Below are 18317 nucleotides of genomic sequence, written 5' to 3' on the forward strand. Positions count from 1 at the left end.
ACAACAATTTCAATAATTTGCCAAAATGATGATACAAAAGTTACCTTTGAACTTAGGTAAAAAGTTCCAAAATTACTAAATTTACAATTTGTAAATAAGGACGCCCACAAATTGCAACTGTCCAAATAATAGAAGTTGTAAAATAGATTAATTATTGAAGATAATCCAAAAGTTATTCCACACTAGTACTTTATACTTAAGAATTCCTGACAACACCAGGGATACGTCAATGGATGACAACGATCTATCATAAAAAGATTTTCAACCAATATCCTTTTCAAATAGTCAAAAGACACAACACTCAGATTCGTAACATTTTATCTTTATAAAACTCCTATGTAAAAAGATAATTATAAAACTCATTGTTCTTTCGTACATAAAGCTACATAATATAAAATTAACTGGTTTAACTCTTGTTACAATTAACGTTATACATTTTCTATTTAGAAAAAGTGACTCATTTGTTGTAGCCATTTAGGGTTTTTCCTTGAGTTGTGCAATGGGAACAAAGATGGTGGAGCTATGCTCAATAGATGATGACTGTGCTGCTGTTGTTTTAGCTCTTCTGTTTGGTGTTCTTACAAGTAATATACTTTGTAGATTTTCCAACTTTGTTTTCAAATAACAAAGCTTCTGCATATGAGCTTCTGCTGACGTGGCTTCTTGATTATCACTTTGGGTCCCACCAATTACATCACAGTCAACCTTCAACACATATCAAACAAAAACTACTCAACTATAGCATTCTACTTTCTGTTTTTTAAGTTGCTATTTCTTGCAATTTTTCACATGTGTATAAAATTGTTTTTTTTTTTTTTTTTTTGAAAATAGAAAAGTAAAATAATAATAATTGGTGTTTTGAAAAAAAAGAATACCATGTTGGTTGAAGTAGAAACAAGTAAATCTCCATTGTCATTATGCTTTGTAGCATTTGTGGGAATATTCTCTGATAAAATTTCATTAATAGCAGATTCTTTTGAAATAGAAGGAGCATCATTTTGAGTTGGCTTATCTTCTGCCTGAATAAGTTATTAAATATAATCGATAAGATTTTGTTATTCAAAACAAAATAAAAAAATAAATATGTAAAAAGTAAAAACTCGCCTTCCTTTTTAATGACAGGTAACGCGCATTCTTGAACCATTTATTAACCTGAAAAAAGGCACGGAATTTATACAGCTATTTTCTTATAATGAGGATGAAAAGGACATTTATGTCTTTTACCTTCTCAAGGTCGAGACCTAACTGATTGGAAATCTCTTCTTTAACAGCTCGAGAGGGAAGTTCATTCTTTGCAAAAACAAGGCGAAGCTTCTGATATAATAATACAAAATTAATAAATTCCAACAAACAGTAAAAAGAAAAAGAAAAAAGAAAAACTACCTCTACAGCTTCAGATGGAATCCTAAAAAACGATCTTTTACTTTCTGGGTCATTCTTTGATATTTCAGCAACATCTTTTCCCATTTTGTCCTCAGTTTCACAAAGAGTCATTAGGGTACTTGCTGCATCCGACTCTTTCTCTCTCCTCTTTCTGTTTGTGGGACCCCAATCTTCATCTTCACTTACTTGTTCATTTGCAAGAGCATCTTTTCCAAACATTTCCTGTATCATGACATAAAATGAGGGCATTCAAGTCTTTTCCACAAATAAAAAGTGTCTTGGATTAAGAATGAACAATATACTCACATCATAAAGCTTTCTATAATCAACAGCTCGACGTTGTCTTCGACCACTCACGAGTTCAAAATCAGAACCGGAACCGGAACCAGAACCCGGAATAAAATCACCGGAATTGACTTCAATTCCCGGAATTCTCAATTCCCAGGAATCATCAACAAGAATCTCATCATCCAGTGATATAAAACTGTAATTACTGTTTCCATCATCATCAGATGATTCACCTTCACCTTCAGAACAAACTTTGATATTGCTACAACTACTTTCATGTTTTTCAACTCTTTCTGGATCATAATCATCATCCCCAGAATCATCAGAAGGCCAATCTTCTTGATTAAGTAAAGTCTCACCACCATCAGGTAATGTAGCCTCAACGTTGAACACCTCCTGTTTTTCATTTACTTTTTATGTCAAATAAATAACAATTCACAAGTTTTGTGTATATTATTATTAAATTAAAACTACCAACCTGCCAATTGGTGTCATTGGAATAGCTAGTTCCAAGCTGTGCATTCATTGCATCTATGATATCAGTCTTACAAATGCAATATTTACAAAACCACCCTTGGTCTCCTGGAGGAACTGATTCACCAAACAAAGTAAACTTCTTTCAATATTTCATCCATAATTACTTTTTAAAAAAATGGGAAAGATTTTAAATATTTTAAAAGAACTTACTGTTTTCAGTTAAAAGTGGAGGGTCAATGCACATTTGATGAAATGCACAGTTACAAGTCCCATCACAGAGTATAATGTCATTATCTGGAAATGCTTCCCTAAGCTTACACTTTGCACAGTGTATCTAAATAAAATTAAGATTAAACAAATTGTTGTTAACAATTTTATTGTGATTAAGTTCATGTTTAGTAGATATTGGAGACATAATTACATACATGGTCATGGTGTATGGATCCATCTGGAGCTATTACAGATTCATCAATGCGTCCATCTGTGCTAAGTAAGTCCAGCTGGCGTAAGGCATCACGGAGTCCAAGTTTACATTTCAGAATCTGTTTTTTGGCCCTTTGAAGTTCTTTTTCTGGCTTTATCTTTTCTCGGCTGAATATAATTAAAAAAAAAAACAATTACTTACAGCATCAAACTCAAAGATATGACTTATGAGACTATGAGAGAAATGATAAATACCTCTGACCTTTCCAGCCTTCAGTTGAGTATGCATCTAGAAGGTTCTGTTCCTTTCTCATTTTAAAGAGAAGGTATCTTGTACGCCCTTGTAACCTGGAGGCTTCATCAACCTCAACTTTGTTTTTTGTTCTCTTTCGTTTTCTTCTCTTCTTAAGCTTCTCTGAAGTGAGATTTGTATTTTCACATTTTGCAGTTTCTTCTTGATTTTGGAAAGTTGTTATTGATGGATTAATCAAGGATTTGATTGTTTTATGAGAAGCATTTCGGCGTTTAAAGTCGTTCCTTTTGCTGTTGGTTAAAAACTCAACAAGCTTTTCCTTTGACATTGGATTTTTTGGTTTTCTTGATCGCTTTGTATGTAGCTTTTGTGTGCTGCATTTTGAAGGCAACAATTTTCCAATATTCTTGCGAGTTCCTTTTGTCTCTACTCCAGTCATGTCGATTGTCTATGTATTAAACTAAGAAGGAAAGCAGAAGAGTTTGTTAAATGAAGTAATAATTCTGAAAGCAATGATGGTGTATGTATCTGGAGTCCTGTAAAATGATACCATATAACTTATGTGATGTTCCAAGTTGAAGTTCAAAATCAAATGACATTACAAAGGTAAACAGAACAGAAGAAACCCTAGACAAAATTTATGACCTTTGACATACTGCATATGAAGGGAAGTTCAAAGATCTTGGCTATATGAGATATAACAGCAAGGAAAGCAAGTTAAGAGAACCAAAAATTAGCTTGAACTTTAATCAATTGAGAAGAACAGTGATTACGATCAACCATAAGTTAACGATTCAGTCAACTTCACATATCATTCCTACTAACGAGAGTGCCTGTTGTGAGGTGTCTTCTTCGAGTTACAAGCAAAAAACTCCAGCATTGCTACATGGAGTGTATCTTCCATCAATTGATTGACTACAAGGAGAGAACGATTCAGAAATTTGGCATACGCACAGTAACTTAATAGGGAATTAGGGATCAATTATGAGAAGGCGTGCAATTTATAATAATTTAAAACGGGAATAAGGTTTCTAGGGCTAGGATCCACAATTAACAACACAAATTTGTGATAGTCATCATAAAAAACGAAAATAAGTCAGAAACATGAAACTGTAGCATGAGAGAGAGAGAGAGAGAGAGAGAGAGAGAGAGAGAGAGCACCTGCTGATGAAGATGATCTGGAGCTGCAAGGGAAGAAAATGCACATATATATGTGTACATCGGGAAATAAAGTGAATTTATTGGACAAACGATTCGACTTCTTTGAAGAAAAAACTTGAAATTCGAAGTGAGATTTGTAAATGATCACTGAATTTGGTTATATGTTCAGTCATCATCAAGATGAGTCTACTTCAGTTCCATGGATGAGCTTTGTAGTTGTCGTCTATGGTCGCCGGTCGCCAACCGTCAGCTGTCTCCGAGGAGGTTCAATAAGACGGGTCAAGAACCGTGGGCCGGTCTCACGAGCTCAGTAGTGACGTCGAGCCAGTAGTGTGGCAATTGTGTGTGCTATGTCTAGCATAAAGGTGGAATTATAATAAAAATAGATTAATAGCAAAAATCGTGTATATGATTAGGTAGTCTATGTGTTTATATATATATATTTAAAATTTATGGGAAATTAAGTAATTTAATTATTTTTTAATGTATATTTAAAAATAATAATCTATTTTTTTTTCAAAAATAATCATTTTATTCGGAATTAGACATTCTAGACCAAGAAAAAATATTTTTTTGATTAACTCCAGAATGACATTCCGGATTCCAGACCAACATTCTGGATTCCGAACTAAAATTTCGGATCTCGGGAAAAAGATAAAAAAAACTTTGGAATTTCAAGAAGAAGTCCAAAATCCGAAGAACAATTCCGGAATTTTAAGAAAAAAAAAACATTTTTTTCTTAATTTAACAAAAACTTAAACAAAAATAGTAATATGAATTATATACAACATTAAGACATAAAATTAGACATTTTATTGAAAAACAGTGGCATTAAACATTACGAAATATAATATTCAGAATCCCAAAAGAAAAAAAGATAATAATTTTTTTGAAAATTAAAAAATAAATAATTAAAAAAAACTAAAAAAAATATGAATAGTACTCCGAAATATGAACATATGAACAGTACTCCGGAATTAAGCATTTCAGAGAAAGCGGATATTTTTCAAAATCTGAATATATATATATATATATATATATATATATATATATATATATATATATATATATATATATATATATATATATATATATGGTTATTTTCTTTGAAAACATTTTTTATAAAAGTTAGTTTACTTAATTTCCATTTTTTATTGGCTCTAATATTATTTTGTTATGATGTTAGTTTTTGACAATTATAAAAAAAAAATCTCCAGAAAAGTCCCAAAGTTTTGAGAAAAGAAGTCCTAAAAAAAATGAACAAAAAAACGCGGAAAAATCGACTAATGTTTACAATTTAGCTATTTTTGACCTTTTTCAGCAGGTCAACTCTTGATGTGCAGTGCCAAGGTGGAAAGATGGGTGATTTGGCAGCTGATGTGGCGTATTAAGAGGCAAATTGTAAATATTGTCTTGTATTCTGGGTTTTTTTATTCAAAAAAAAAAAAAAAAAAAAACTTAATTGTTATTTTTCCCAAAATTTTAGGATTTTTCTGGAGATTTCACATTATAAAAAAACTATTATATTTTATATTTTTGATCTTTTTTTTATTTCTGAATTTTAAATTATATAATACAAATGGTTCCACCTTTTACCGACTCTCCTTTAATCGAGTCTCCATCTCTCATCATTTCTTCTTCTCATGCCTTTTTTGACGAGACCCATCATCGCCGACTCCTTTTTTCTTCAGGAACACCATCGTCGTCACCTCTTCTTCTTCAGCCACCGCCCCTCCCCTCCCCTCACCCTTTTTTTTCCTCTCTCTCTCTCTCTCTCTCTCTCTCTCTCCCCCCCGCCCTCTCTCAAAACACCATCCCACCACTTCTCCATCTCCAGCACCATCCCTCCAGTGAAGTTAATGTTCGGTAAACATCTTGCAGATATGATGTTAACATTCACCATATTCGGTAAGCACCATATCCAACCATCCCCCTCCCTTCCCCTCACCCTTTTTCTTTTTAGGTTCGTTTTTTTGGTTTTAACACCAATGGATCTAGAAAACATAATCTCAACACCGATGGTAGTTAACTATGAGCTAGGGTCGAAATTTGATGCAAGTTGATAGAAATTGTGTTTTTATTTTTTTGTTTTTCACTTTTTTGCTTGGAATTAGGTCTTAGGGTTGAAATTTAGTCTGGCTCATTCTTTTAAATGTATTTTGGGTTTGACATGGCTTTAAAAGATTCAGGGTTTCAGGTTTGATTTTAGTTGATCGGGATGTTAGTTTTAGGTGAGATTTTAGGTTTAATTTCAACAATGATTTTTGTTTGTTGGTTTTGATTTAGTTTTATTTGGGTTGGTTGTCGGATGTTATCGGTCATGGAGGTTATGGTCATGGTTGTCGAGTGGGCTAATGGGGATCATCAGAGATGATAGGGATGAGATTCACCAGATCTTTCAACAAGGAAGAGAGGAAAGGATAAGGGGTGGGGAACCATTAACTTTTTTTTAATTATAAATAACAAAAAAAATATAAAGTAAAAATATAAGGGTAATATAGTTATTTCATGTTAACGAGGGACTAAAATTGTAACAAACCAAACTGTTGGAACTAGTCACACTAAAAAAAGAATTAATGATCATACCCATAGATTACCCCAACCCATCGAGACCATTCATGTAATTTACTCTATAGTATCATATTACAACAAGTTTTAAGGTTTAGACATTTAGGACGTATTTGACATTTAGGGCATACTTGAACAAAAAACCTTGTTTGACACTATAAGTTTTTAGCATGTAGGTTAAACAAAACACTCCAAATCTAAAAGTTATATCACATAGCGTTTAACAAAATGATAGCAGCTACCCGCTAGTTTTACCGAATACCCCTTAATTTTGCTTTTCTTAAAGCATCCAAATGTTTTTGGGGAGATTTTTCATTTGAAAAAGCTCATAGTAATTAGATGAGTTTTTTCATAAATAAGCTTTTTCAAATAGCTCATTAAATAATAAGTTCTTTTATTGAGCATTTTCAATGATTTGGTGGGTCATGTAGGCTTTCAACTAATTGTATATAAACAACTTATGTAAATGTTATATGAAAAAACATATTGAAAAATATTTGTAATGTGGAGGTAAAATAACCTTCAATTTTTCTTATGAAAATTCTCTACAAAATAATGTCTTATCATTGATATTCTCATTAAAGTTGTTTTATTTTGAGAAAAAAGACTTCGGTGATCGTCTATTGCTCTTTTACAAAGTAACCATAATATATATATATATATATATATATATATATATATATATATATATATATATATATATATATATATATATATATATATATATATATATATATATTTTTTTTTTTTTTTTTTTCTTTTTTCACTAAAATCAGTCATATATTTAATACTTTTAAATTTGAAAACATAACAAATTGTTGGTATTGTTTTAAATTTTTTTAATGCAACATTGTTTTGTTAGAAAACTATTTTACAATTATAATAACATGTTAGAAGGTATTTTGTATTTTGTTTTTTTTTAATTTTTGTATGTCTGTATTTCTTTTATTGTTCTTTTTATTTTTTAAATGTTTTGTATGTATCTTGTGTTTGTAACCATTGTTGTTGTGTGTTGGAGCACAAAACAGTTAACAATGGAAAATAAAATGTGGGATTATAATCAACAAGAAGAAATAACTTTTCAGTGATTCTTTTATTTCAACTTGCTTTAATATTCATCAAGAATATGAGCCAAGGAAACTAGGGACAACGAAGTGCAAAAAAATAATGGTTTGTGTACAGATGATCCTAAGGTCACATACACACACATACACACACACACACATATATATATATATATATATATATATATATATATATATATATATATATATATATATATATATATATATATATATATATATATATATATATATGTGTGTGTGAAAGAGGTAGGTGTGACATATATACATATTAGAGACACATGGATCACATTACATCACCATATCTCAATAGAAAAAGATTTGCGGAGATTATGGTATCAACCGTGTATGCATGCTACAACATGTGAAAGGTTTTTGAAGGAGCAACTTTGTATGAGGCTCAATTACTTCAAAAACAAATACAGAAGAATATGCAAAACAAAGTATTTACTAAGTAAACATAACATGCTCTTTGTATAACAACAAAGACTCACAAATAAATACTCGTAAAGATAAACACAACAATTTGACAATTAACAATCTCCCTCTTTGTGTTGTGTCTTCAGAGTGTCTTAAATCTTGAGTTAATGTCTTTGTTGGAGCAGTGGTCTGAGAAGGTATCGTCTTTGGGTTGAGAAGATTTACGAAAGTGAGCCAATGAGTTCACACAAGCGTGTACCATTTGAGTAGATTTGTCATCTTCACCCCCGTTGATACAATGTTTTTCACACTTGTGGCAATCTTTTAAATAGCTTCTCTTATAAAAGATGTAGTGTAAAGATGCTTCTCAAGCATTCGTAAGAAGTTTGATATGCCTAATTTGAATCTAAGAACAACCCCAGGTTCAGGTGCAATCATAATTTCTTCAATGCTGCGAGATTGTATTTGTTCGAGTGTTCGGTTTTGAGAAAAGCAATTATGACCGAAATATTATACAAGATTAAAATCTCTCATAGACATGTCTTCAACGTAGTGAAAAAGAAAATGTGCGATGTTTTGCAACATGTCTTGCAAAAATTGTTTCCATTGTGTTTTCTTAGAAATTTCATCATAACCATCATATCAGTTGGATTCATGTTTGGAAAATCTGCATAAGTGAACTTCAAAATTTATTTTTCAGACCTGCAAATAGTAAAAAAAAAATCACATTAATGAAGCAATCTTCAAATTTTGTGATTTCCTTAATTTATTCAATATTCACGATTTTCTTTATACTCCAGACGTCTGCAGGATGTTGAGCTAACTCAACATAGAATTAGATCAGTCCTTCAAAATAATCACCCTTTGATGGATTCACATCATCAACACACAAATGACGAGGATATTTAAATACTTTTGTAGATATTGGCATATCAAGGATCTCATCCGGCTCATGATTTGCATTCAAATTATGTATTAGAAGAGGAATTAGTAAAGCTGGGGAAGCAGCCAATTCACGTTGATAGTTTAATTTTTTAATCAATCTCCTTTTGATTTTAGGTGAGCTTCGCAACCTCAAGATCACACTAAATTTGTTCATTGTAGCGAGCTTCAGCTTTTTCAAGCTTTTTTGCTTTATGTTTAGCATCTAAACTGCTTTGTGAAGGTTATCATTCGCCAGAAACCGAAGCTTTATCCAACATTTTCTAAGAAAACGGATGGGAAGCATTTACAACTACTTTCGTTAGACTATATTGTCTCGAATTAGCTTGTGCGGAATCTTCTTCTACCTCTTAATGCGAAGGTTTTTGTTGGGTTTTATTACATCTATACACATATGATTAACACAACGAAATAGACAAAATAATCCATATGTATACATGCACCCTACGTTTTACTGGTTATAGGAACATTCTTTGAATTTAACTAAAAAAGGAAAAAAAATACTTACCTCTTGATCTTTTGATTGAGACCTTGTGATTTCCAACTCTTACAAAGGATGAAGAACCTAGTGGAGAATCCCTTTTATGTAGTCATACCCAAGACTACAAGAAGCAAAACAAGGAAAACCTTTGGAATGGAATTCGAAAATTCCATAACCTAGGAGAGAGGTTATAATTTTCGAAATTAGGAGAAGTGGGAGAGAGGGTAGAACAAAAGTTAGAGGAAAAGTAGGTTTAGGGTTTCATCCCTATCATCCTATTTATAGGCATCAACTTGAATCATTAAGTTGATCATATTCTTAAGGATAATCATTATCTTTATCAAAACCTGCCTTATTTTAGGATATCTCCTAAATTTCGTCCACCTCCTCTTCCAAGAGGCTTCTAAAATATTCCAATTAATCTCAATGATTTATTAATATTCTAGCTTTTTAATTAATTAAAACTATTAAACTAATTACCAAAATAATTTCCAATTAATTTATTAATTCATAATAAATTAACAACTTAGTTTTCTCCATTTTCTTATTGCTAATTGTGTCATGAGGCCATCCCAAAAAAACTTTGTTATTATTTAGAAAATATTACTAATAGTCAATGTAACGCTCTGTTCTGAATTGACTCCTAGTATGAGGTTGTGGCTCGAAGGTCGGTCATTATAAGGATTATGGCTTTGGGAAGGTAAGATCTAGGCCCATTTGGGTGCGGGTGATGTATTAGAAGTGATCCGGGTGTACGGTTCGTGTTTTGGAGCCTAGGGGTATTTCAGTAAAGTGGCAGTTCGGGCTTTTGTGGAAAATGGATTTTTGTTCGGAAGGTCTTAAGAAAGGTTTGAGTTGATAGAAGTGTAGGGCTTCTCGTCACCTTTCCGTGGATATAAGGATCGTCGGAATCGGGCTTATAACGAAGAAGTTATGGCCTTCGGAAGTTTCATGGTTTTCAGGCTTAGCCGAGTACACGGGGCGTACACAAAGAGTACGCAGGGCGTACTAGTGAAGAAGGAAGTACGTTGGGCATACATTGGATTATGCTGGGCGTACTGACCAGGATTGTCGTGAATGTTCTTTGGAGTACGCTGGGCGTACCAGAATTACGTTGGGCGTACGCCAGTCAGATCAAAACCCTATTTTAGGGTCTTGGACCCTATTTAAGCTCCTTATCTCATAACCTAACCCTAATATCTTCAGCCCCCACCCCTCTAAACCCTATAAATCGTCATATATCATCCATGGTGGCATTTTTGAGCTTGTGGAGTCCATTTTGATGTTTGGCCTATATTCAAGAAGATGGAGCTTGTTGTAAAGCTGGGAATCAAGGAGGAGCTTATGGATTTGGCTTTTGGGACTTATTCTTAGCTTGATAATGGTAAAAAGCTTGGAACTTGATCATTCATCTCTTAGATCTACCATTTATGGGTTTTGGTTCCTTTTTGGTCCCACGGATGAAGCTTTATGGTTCAAATCCGATTCTTAGGCTTGGGGTTGCCACCCTTGATGCTATTTGAGTCCCTAAGACAGAAAGTTGCCATCTTGAAGGTCTTAATGGGTTCATGCATGAGTTAGGGTCCCTTTTATGGAAGTAGAATGCCATTTTTGAAGTTTGGGTTTGTTTGGGGCATGCAAAGTCACCAAGTCAGTGACTTTATGGATTAAGATGTTAGGTAGAGCTCAGATCTGTAATTTGGTCCCTTGGTTTGAAGCATTAAGCACTTAATGGATTCTGTGCATCAGCCGTTTGTACGTTGGGCGTACAATGTAGTACGCTGCGCGTACAACCCTTTTGCCCAGTACGCTAAGCGTATAGAAGAGGTACGCTGGGCGTACGCTCTCAGGAAGACTTGGGCCTTTGTGGACTTCTGACCTTTAGGCCCTAATGGTTTTGGGTCTGGATTTGTTGATAGTTGGGCCTGAATGTATCTTTGGGCCAGTAATGGAATAGTTGGGCCTATTGGGCCTTGTGGCCCAATATAGAAATGGACTTCGCATTATGGGCCTCGGTTTGGGCCAATTCTTGGACTAGGTGGTTGATGGCCTTCGTGGGCCAATTGGGGACAGGATTATTGACTAAGGAGAATATTGGGCTTTAGTATAAGGTCCATTAGAAAGGTCCGGGCCCAATTTGGAAAATTGGGCCATTGATGGCTTTATGGACATTATAGTGTCGGGCTTTTGTTTTGGGTTTGGGCCTTAGTTTGGATCATTCTAGACCAGGGGTAGAATGGTCATTTTACCCCATGCATGGATTAAGGATTATGGTATGGGACCCAATTGCTAATTGGGTATATTGTTTGGTAGTGACAGCTCAGGAAGCTGGCGGGGCAGCAGCTAAAGAATTCATGCGGGAAGCTTCTGCAGTGCGAGGTGAGTCTTCTCACCATACCAATGGGTCTAAGGCACCAAGGCCGGCCTATTTTATGATAGTTGGTATACTTGTTGTGTATAGGTGTGTGGCATATTTATGTAGTGATACGTGGTAGAGATAGCTTTTACAGCTAATGGTAGAGATAACCTTTATGGCTAATGCTAGAGATAACATTTGGGGATAATGCTAGAGATAGCCTTTATGGCTGATGGTAGAGATAGTCTTTACGGATAAGGGTAGAGATAGCCTTTGTGGCTAATGGTAGAGATAGCTTTATAGCTAATTGATATGAGCTATGTGGTAGAGGTAGCTTTTATAGCTAATTGATATGAGATATGTGGTAGAGGTAGCTTTTATAGCTAATTGATATGAGATATGTCGTAGAGGTAGCTTTTATAGCTAATTTGATATGTGTTATGTAGTAGAGGTAGCTGTTATAGCTAATATGATATGTGGATTGTGTGTTTGGTAAGCTCTGGGGAACTCACTAAGCTTTCGTGCTTACGGTTTACAGTTTTGGTTTCAGGTTTCATCGGTTGGAAAAGAAGGGCCCGGAAGGATTACATCGCACACACCTATGATTTCCGCAATGAATGATTTTGGGATGAACTCTGATAAATGTTATACTTAATGATGATTTGAAATGTTTGAAATAAATGGTATCAATGTTTGATTATATTAAAAATGAAATTTTTACCCTTGATTTTTGGGTCGTTACAGTTAATGACCTTGAACACTATCTCCAACAGTCTCCCACTTGTACAGGTCATTAAATATTTGAGGTCTAATATTCTTAAATAATCAACGGAGAGTAGTCATCCAATGTAACTACAAACTCTAATCATAATCAAAAGTCAATCCTTAGATAAGTGATCAGTTCTTCCTTTGTTCTAGATATTCGTATGAACCTGAGACATGGATAAGGGTCAATCTCAGTGTTTAAAATTCTATTTTCTAATAAAGATTTGTTACAACTACATCCGACTACTAAATTGAACACATCAATTTCAATCAGGAACCGATCAGGCACATTAGTTGTCATCACCAAATCATCGATGGGCTCATAGATATTGCTTCTCTTATTAAGACAGAATGGACAAATAAACTTCGACTACATAGTTTTTGTCTACTCATCATATCATACATGGGCATACCCTTTATGATTACTAGATACAGATTGTGTTGGAGTAGACCAATGTACAATATACTTGTAAAGCGAAACCCCATATACATATTGATTTGAAGAATAAAACATATTATTATCTTAGAATTACTCGTGATTTGATCTATGAAGTAACTTTCTAAGTGCAGGTTGTTCCAATACTTAAATTTCCATTTCAAGTACTCATTATTGTTAGCACAATCTCTATGTTATGTCCAATCTCTATGGATAATCCATTAACGCTCACGACAGTCTTAAATCACTACTTACTTCCAAGAGTATGACCGACTGTGGAGGTTTGGGTAAATTAATACTCGGGAAGTGGGTTCAAAACATGCAAAAGGAGAACACGACGACAAGCTAATTGAAATGACTGATCTTTATCATATATTAAGATCTCCACTTAACAATCGACATACTGCTTAACTTCTCAAATTTAAAACAAACTAAACTAAGCATGCCCAAGGCAATTCATTTGAAAATCTAATGCCTCTTAACTTTGTCTGACTATCAGACTTAGTCGATGACATAGGCTTAGGGAATGGATCAGCAAGATTATCTTCCGATATAACTCTATTAACTATGATGTCTTCACATTCGAACAACTATCAAATATGACGATACTTACTGAGTATGTTTCATTTGAGATTGTGAGACTTGGGATCCATACTAGAGGTAAATTCACCCTAATAGTCACAAAGAAACTTTGAAAGGACCATTAATGATTGAATTTCAATAATGATGTCACTAATGAATCACTTTTAGTCACAATGCTTCCTTTTCATTCTATCTATTTGCAATATATTCTAAGTTTTTTCTCAAATCCACTATTGTATATTACTTGGTACTCTTCCAAACTACCACTTCACCATTTAGTAAAAGCACGGATTTCGACTGCGATCAGAATCATATTTATTAGTGTGGAACTTAGCATCACTGTAACCCTTACGTTGATACTTTCCATACTAACAAGCTTATCTCCTTTGTCCTCTTAGGACACCAAAGAACATACTTGATTTTGATTTTTCAATTCTTGCTAAGTTTATCTGATCCGACATGTCATGCTTGAGGCATACGAGTCATCAGATCTAGTATATGACATGGCATACATGATTGATCCCATAAGAATAAGCTTATCCGAAATGAATAAATTCTTCTAGCTCAATGGTTGAACTAGGAAATTAACATTGCTTAATGTCATGCTATATTTTATAAGCATGAACTCTCGTGGAGTTCGGCATCTTGATTTTTCTCGAGAATTTACGTACTTTGTCTTAATCTAATGAATCGGTCAGATCTATCTCCATGGATTTTCACATTTAGTACATGTGTTGTTTCTTCTATATGATTCTAGGCGAAACAATTGTTAAACTAAGCTAAGCTTTTACACTTACTAAGTTAGAACGTTGTTTCTTATGAGTTGTATATTCTTCATATACAATACAGTGGTGAAAAATTGTACGCCCACTGACATTGACACATATATGGCTTATCTTTGTTTCTAAAAAATCAAACTCCTTGAATTATGTCATTGAATCAAAGATCCTAATTTCTCCTACTGGCCTCATCATACCTTATCGTCCATCTTCGTTTCTCGGAATTCAAACCCCCTGAATTCTCCCATTGAATCAAAGATTCTATTTTGCGAGATGCTTGTTCTAGTTCTTAAATGAACTTCATAAGCTTACACGTTCTTCAGAACCTATATTGGTTTGACTACGTGTTAGTTCCCATCAATGTTTGTTATCTTCTTGAAGATCCACTAACATGTATGGTTTTAAGGTCAAGTGTTTGGCCAAACAAGTTTTCAAACATCCACATATTTAATTTCACTCTCCATGTCCTCCTTCCATTTTCCAGCTTGTTATGGTCATCCATAACTTCCGATAATTGGCATAATTTGGCTATTTTTTGCCAGTGAATCATATCCCTCAGTAATATAGACTCTATATAACTAGGTCTATGAAGTCTTCTATCAATTTTTATCAGGAAGAGGTGGAAGTATGTCAGTTTATTTAATAGTTCTTTCAAACTCAAACTGAATGCTAAGACAACTTTAGGTTCTTTGTTGGGTGACTCTTGAATCTTATCATGATCATTATGGCTCCCACTAACTCTTTTGTATATTAACACCCTCTCTTGGCAGATTGCCCTTTGAGTAACACACACATTGTTCTCAGGAGGCTTGATAAACAACTAACCAAAATTTTGTTAGGACATTCAACGACGCAACACATCTCTTTTCTAAGTATTAGATTATTGAGCGCTTCACGATGAGAATGGGTCTCATAATTATAGACTTTCACATGTGCTAGTAAGGAATGAATCCTACTTCATATTTAGAGAGTGTTTCACAAACCTTCTTAGTTGATGCAAGACCAAGGACTCTTGTAACTCTAATCATGATACTATCCATGAATTGTTGGTAAGCATAGTATGATCATCAAGTGCGGCATCCCTAAATTTATGGCCATTTTAAAACTTTTTATTTATGCTTATTCAAAACACGAGTTTATTTATTAATACAGAATTTGGTCCCGTAAAAGTATTTTTGAAGAAATATTTTTCATTAATTTATAAAAAGCTTGGGATGTCATAACTGATACAAAACATAAGCATAAACAGGCCTTGCATTGTCTTAGATTAACAGACTACATCTCTTTGAATCTCTCATTGTGCATGTATCTTTGTTCTGCTACCTGTGATACAAAGAAGCTGAATGGGTCAGGTTGGGAAACCTGGTGAGTACATAGGAATTTCAATCCCACAATGTTATGATATATATATATATATATATATATAGCAATGTTATGAATGGGGTAGATTACTTATATGAGATGTATTTTTATATTGCAAGTTTTAAGATATATATATATATATATATATATATATATATATATATATATATATATATATATATATCTTAAAACTTGCAATATAAAAATACATCTCATATAAGTAATCTACCCCATTCCGTCGATCCACACATTTTAATCCTATACAATGACATAATCCATACTCTCGGATTCAGAAAATGAATGGCTTTACCTAATTCTTACTCTCGGATCAGGAATAAATGTCAATGTCTACTCCATTCTCTCGGATTATTGACAAATGACTATGCCCAATCCATACTCTCAGACTAGGGACGAATAACTATATCTAATATATACTCCTGGATCAGGAATGAATGCATATGTCTAATCCATACTCTTCGATTAGTGACAATTGATTATGCCTAGTCCATACACTTGGATCAGGGTCAAATGAATATGCTTAATCCATACTCTTGGACCAGGAACGTCAGAATTCTACTCTTCGTTCATGTCTTGTATATACTCTTAAGGATACGCTACCCATTGTCCAACTTAATTAAACTTAAGTCTCTTTTACAAGTCTTATATTATCTCTTGGTAAGACTACAACCCTCAACTCCTAATACTAGATCTGTTTAAAAAACACTATCCTACTTCAGTATGTACAGAGTATTTAGGTGTTAATAAACCTCTATCCTTCTCTCTAATAATACTTTTATTATTGTTATCATGTAGTAATAACTTAACTTATATAGAAACATACTTGGTTCGCATATCATTTATTATCATATATGTTCTTAACACGTATTCCAGGAAATAGCAAATATCTCACCCATTAACTCTTTAACAAATATTTAATACTTTAATTAACACTTGTATTAAAATCATGTTCATAAAATGGACTATGCACTCACTTGATAAAAATGGGTGACAGACGATCTCGATAGCGCTTCACTTCGTACTTTGAAAAGACCTAGACGCATAAAGTACTAAGCCTTAGTCTAGTTTCGTAATCCTAGTGACTATAATAATTATATTCTAGATTCCTCACTAATCCCAATGTCTACATCAAGATCTATCAAGTATGGATTAGCCAGGCTGGAAAGTTGGGAGGCAGGATCGTTTCAGCATATAGCTGTAACATCCCAAAATTTCAAGAAATTTAAAAATTTCAAAACAACCCATTTACTAAAAAGAAGTGTTTACAAAACCATTGTTTCCAAAATGTTATTTAAAATCAGAGTCTCCCAAGATCCAATGTCATAAAAACAAGAAGATGTGCACGATCACGCCTTCGCTTCCCACGATCCTTTGGAGTACCTGAAACAATAAAATGAAATCGTAAGCATGAAGCCTAGTGAGTTCCCCCAAAGTACCACCACGAAAATATAACAAATAACAACATGTACTAGGTCCACAACTGAAATATTGGATTACCCCTGAGCCCACAGTATGAGTCTGGCTTGCCCAACGGGCCCACAACTCATAAATGGCTTGCTCCTGAGCTCACAGAATAAGTCTAGCTTGTCCTCGGGGCCCACAACTTATGTTTGGCTTGCCCCTAGCCCAATCAGTCATCGGCCTGGAATGCCAATATACAACGAGTCCACTCAGTCATCGGACTGGATTACCCTCAGCCCTTAGTACGAGTCTGGCATGCCAAGGGCCCTCACCTCGTATCTGCAATGCTCCCGAGCCCTCAGTATGAGTCTGGCATGCCAAACGACCCCTCAACTCATATATGGAATGCACCCGGGTTTGTTGGCTATAGTGCAAAGTAGTACGACCTCAACCCAACACAATATGTCGACATATACATAACAGATAAACATATAATCAGTCAATAGTCAATCAGGTAGATCTACAGATTACTACCACATAACAACATCCTATAAACTAGGATACATATCTAACAGATCAATACGACATAACAAAATACGGTAAACCAGGATATCAATCCAATGGGCTGGTCTTGGTGCCTTCGACCCAAAAGTACAGTGAGGAAAACTCACCTCAATCGGCTGAGTTTCTCAAATGAATGCTCGGACCGCTGATCCAGAAATCCCCGCGCGCTAGTACCATAAAATTACATCCAATTAACAATTGAATATCGACCCATAATCAAGTATCTAAATTACTTGCCTAGTGACCAAGGTAAAATACCATTTTACCCTTTTCTTACTTGGCCCAAAATCAAGGCCCAACCCATTTGCTCAAAAAGCCCAAATCCTAAATGGCATCCCAAGGCCCAAAATGGCCCAACTTCCTAATTGGTCCCAAAAACCATCATGAATCTAATTCCAAGAAAGCCCATTATCAATCCATGGCCCAAAGTCAGAAGTCCAAAGGCCCAATAAGGCCCAAACCCAAAAGGCCCAAAATAACCATACTGGGGAGTACGCCCTGCATACTCCAAACGTACACCTCGCATACCCACTGTAAATGCACGATGTATAAGTCCCCAATTCATGAAACTCACAT

At 34.3% G+C, this 18317-nt stretch overlaps 1 protein-coding gene across 2 annotated transcripts; it reads right to left on the minus strand.

The window, feature by feature from the left end:
• Positions 1–304: 304 nt before the first annotated feature.
• On the minus strand, positions 305–4348 carry PRHA (pathogenesis related homeodomain protein A). Of its 2 annotated transcripts, XM_079060365.1 has the most exons (12): positions 3986–4348; positions 3470–3739; positions 2827–3284; positions 2574–2739; positions 2359–2482; positions 2150–2262; positions 1690–2067; positions 1384–1605; positions 1225–1314; positions 1105–1152; positions 876–1019; positions 305–705 (listed from the first exon to the last, which is right to left on the minus strand). In XM_079060365.1, the coding sequence occupies exons 3-12, from the start codon at positions 3261–3263 to the stop codon at positions 475–477; spliced, it is 1953 nt and encodes a 650-aa protein (XP_078916491.1). In that variant the 5' UTR covers positions 3264–3284; positions 3470–3739; positions 3986–4348; the 3' UTR covers positions 305–474. The 2 variants fall into 2 exon arrangements, with proteins under 2 accessions (XP_078916491.1, XP_078916490.1); XM_079060364.1 differs by lacking the exon at positions 3470–3739.
• Between the last annotated feature and the right edge of the window lie 13969 nt (positions 4349–18317).

This window comes from Lactuca virosa, chromosome 7 (genome assembly GCF_052849685.1).
Source record: "Lactuca virosa cultivar CGN04683 chromosome 7, Lactuca_virosa_CGN04683_v6, whole genome shotgun sequence".
NCBI lineage: Eukaryota > Viridiplantae > Streptophyta > Magnoliopsida > Asterales > Asteraceae > Lactuca > Lactuca virosa.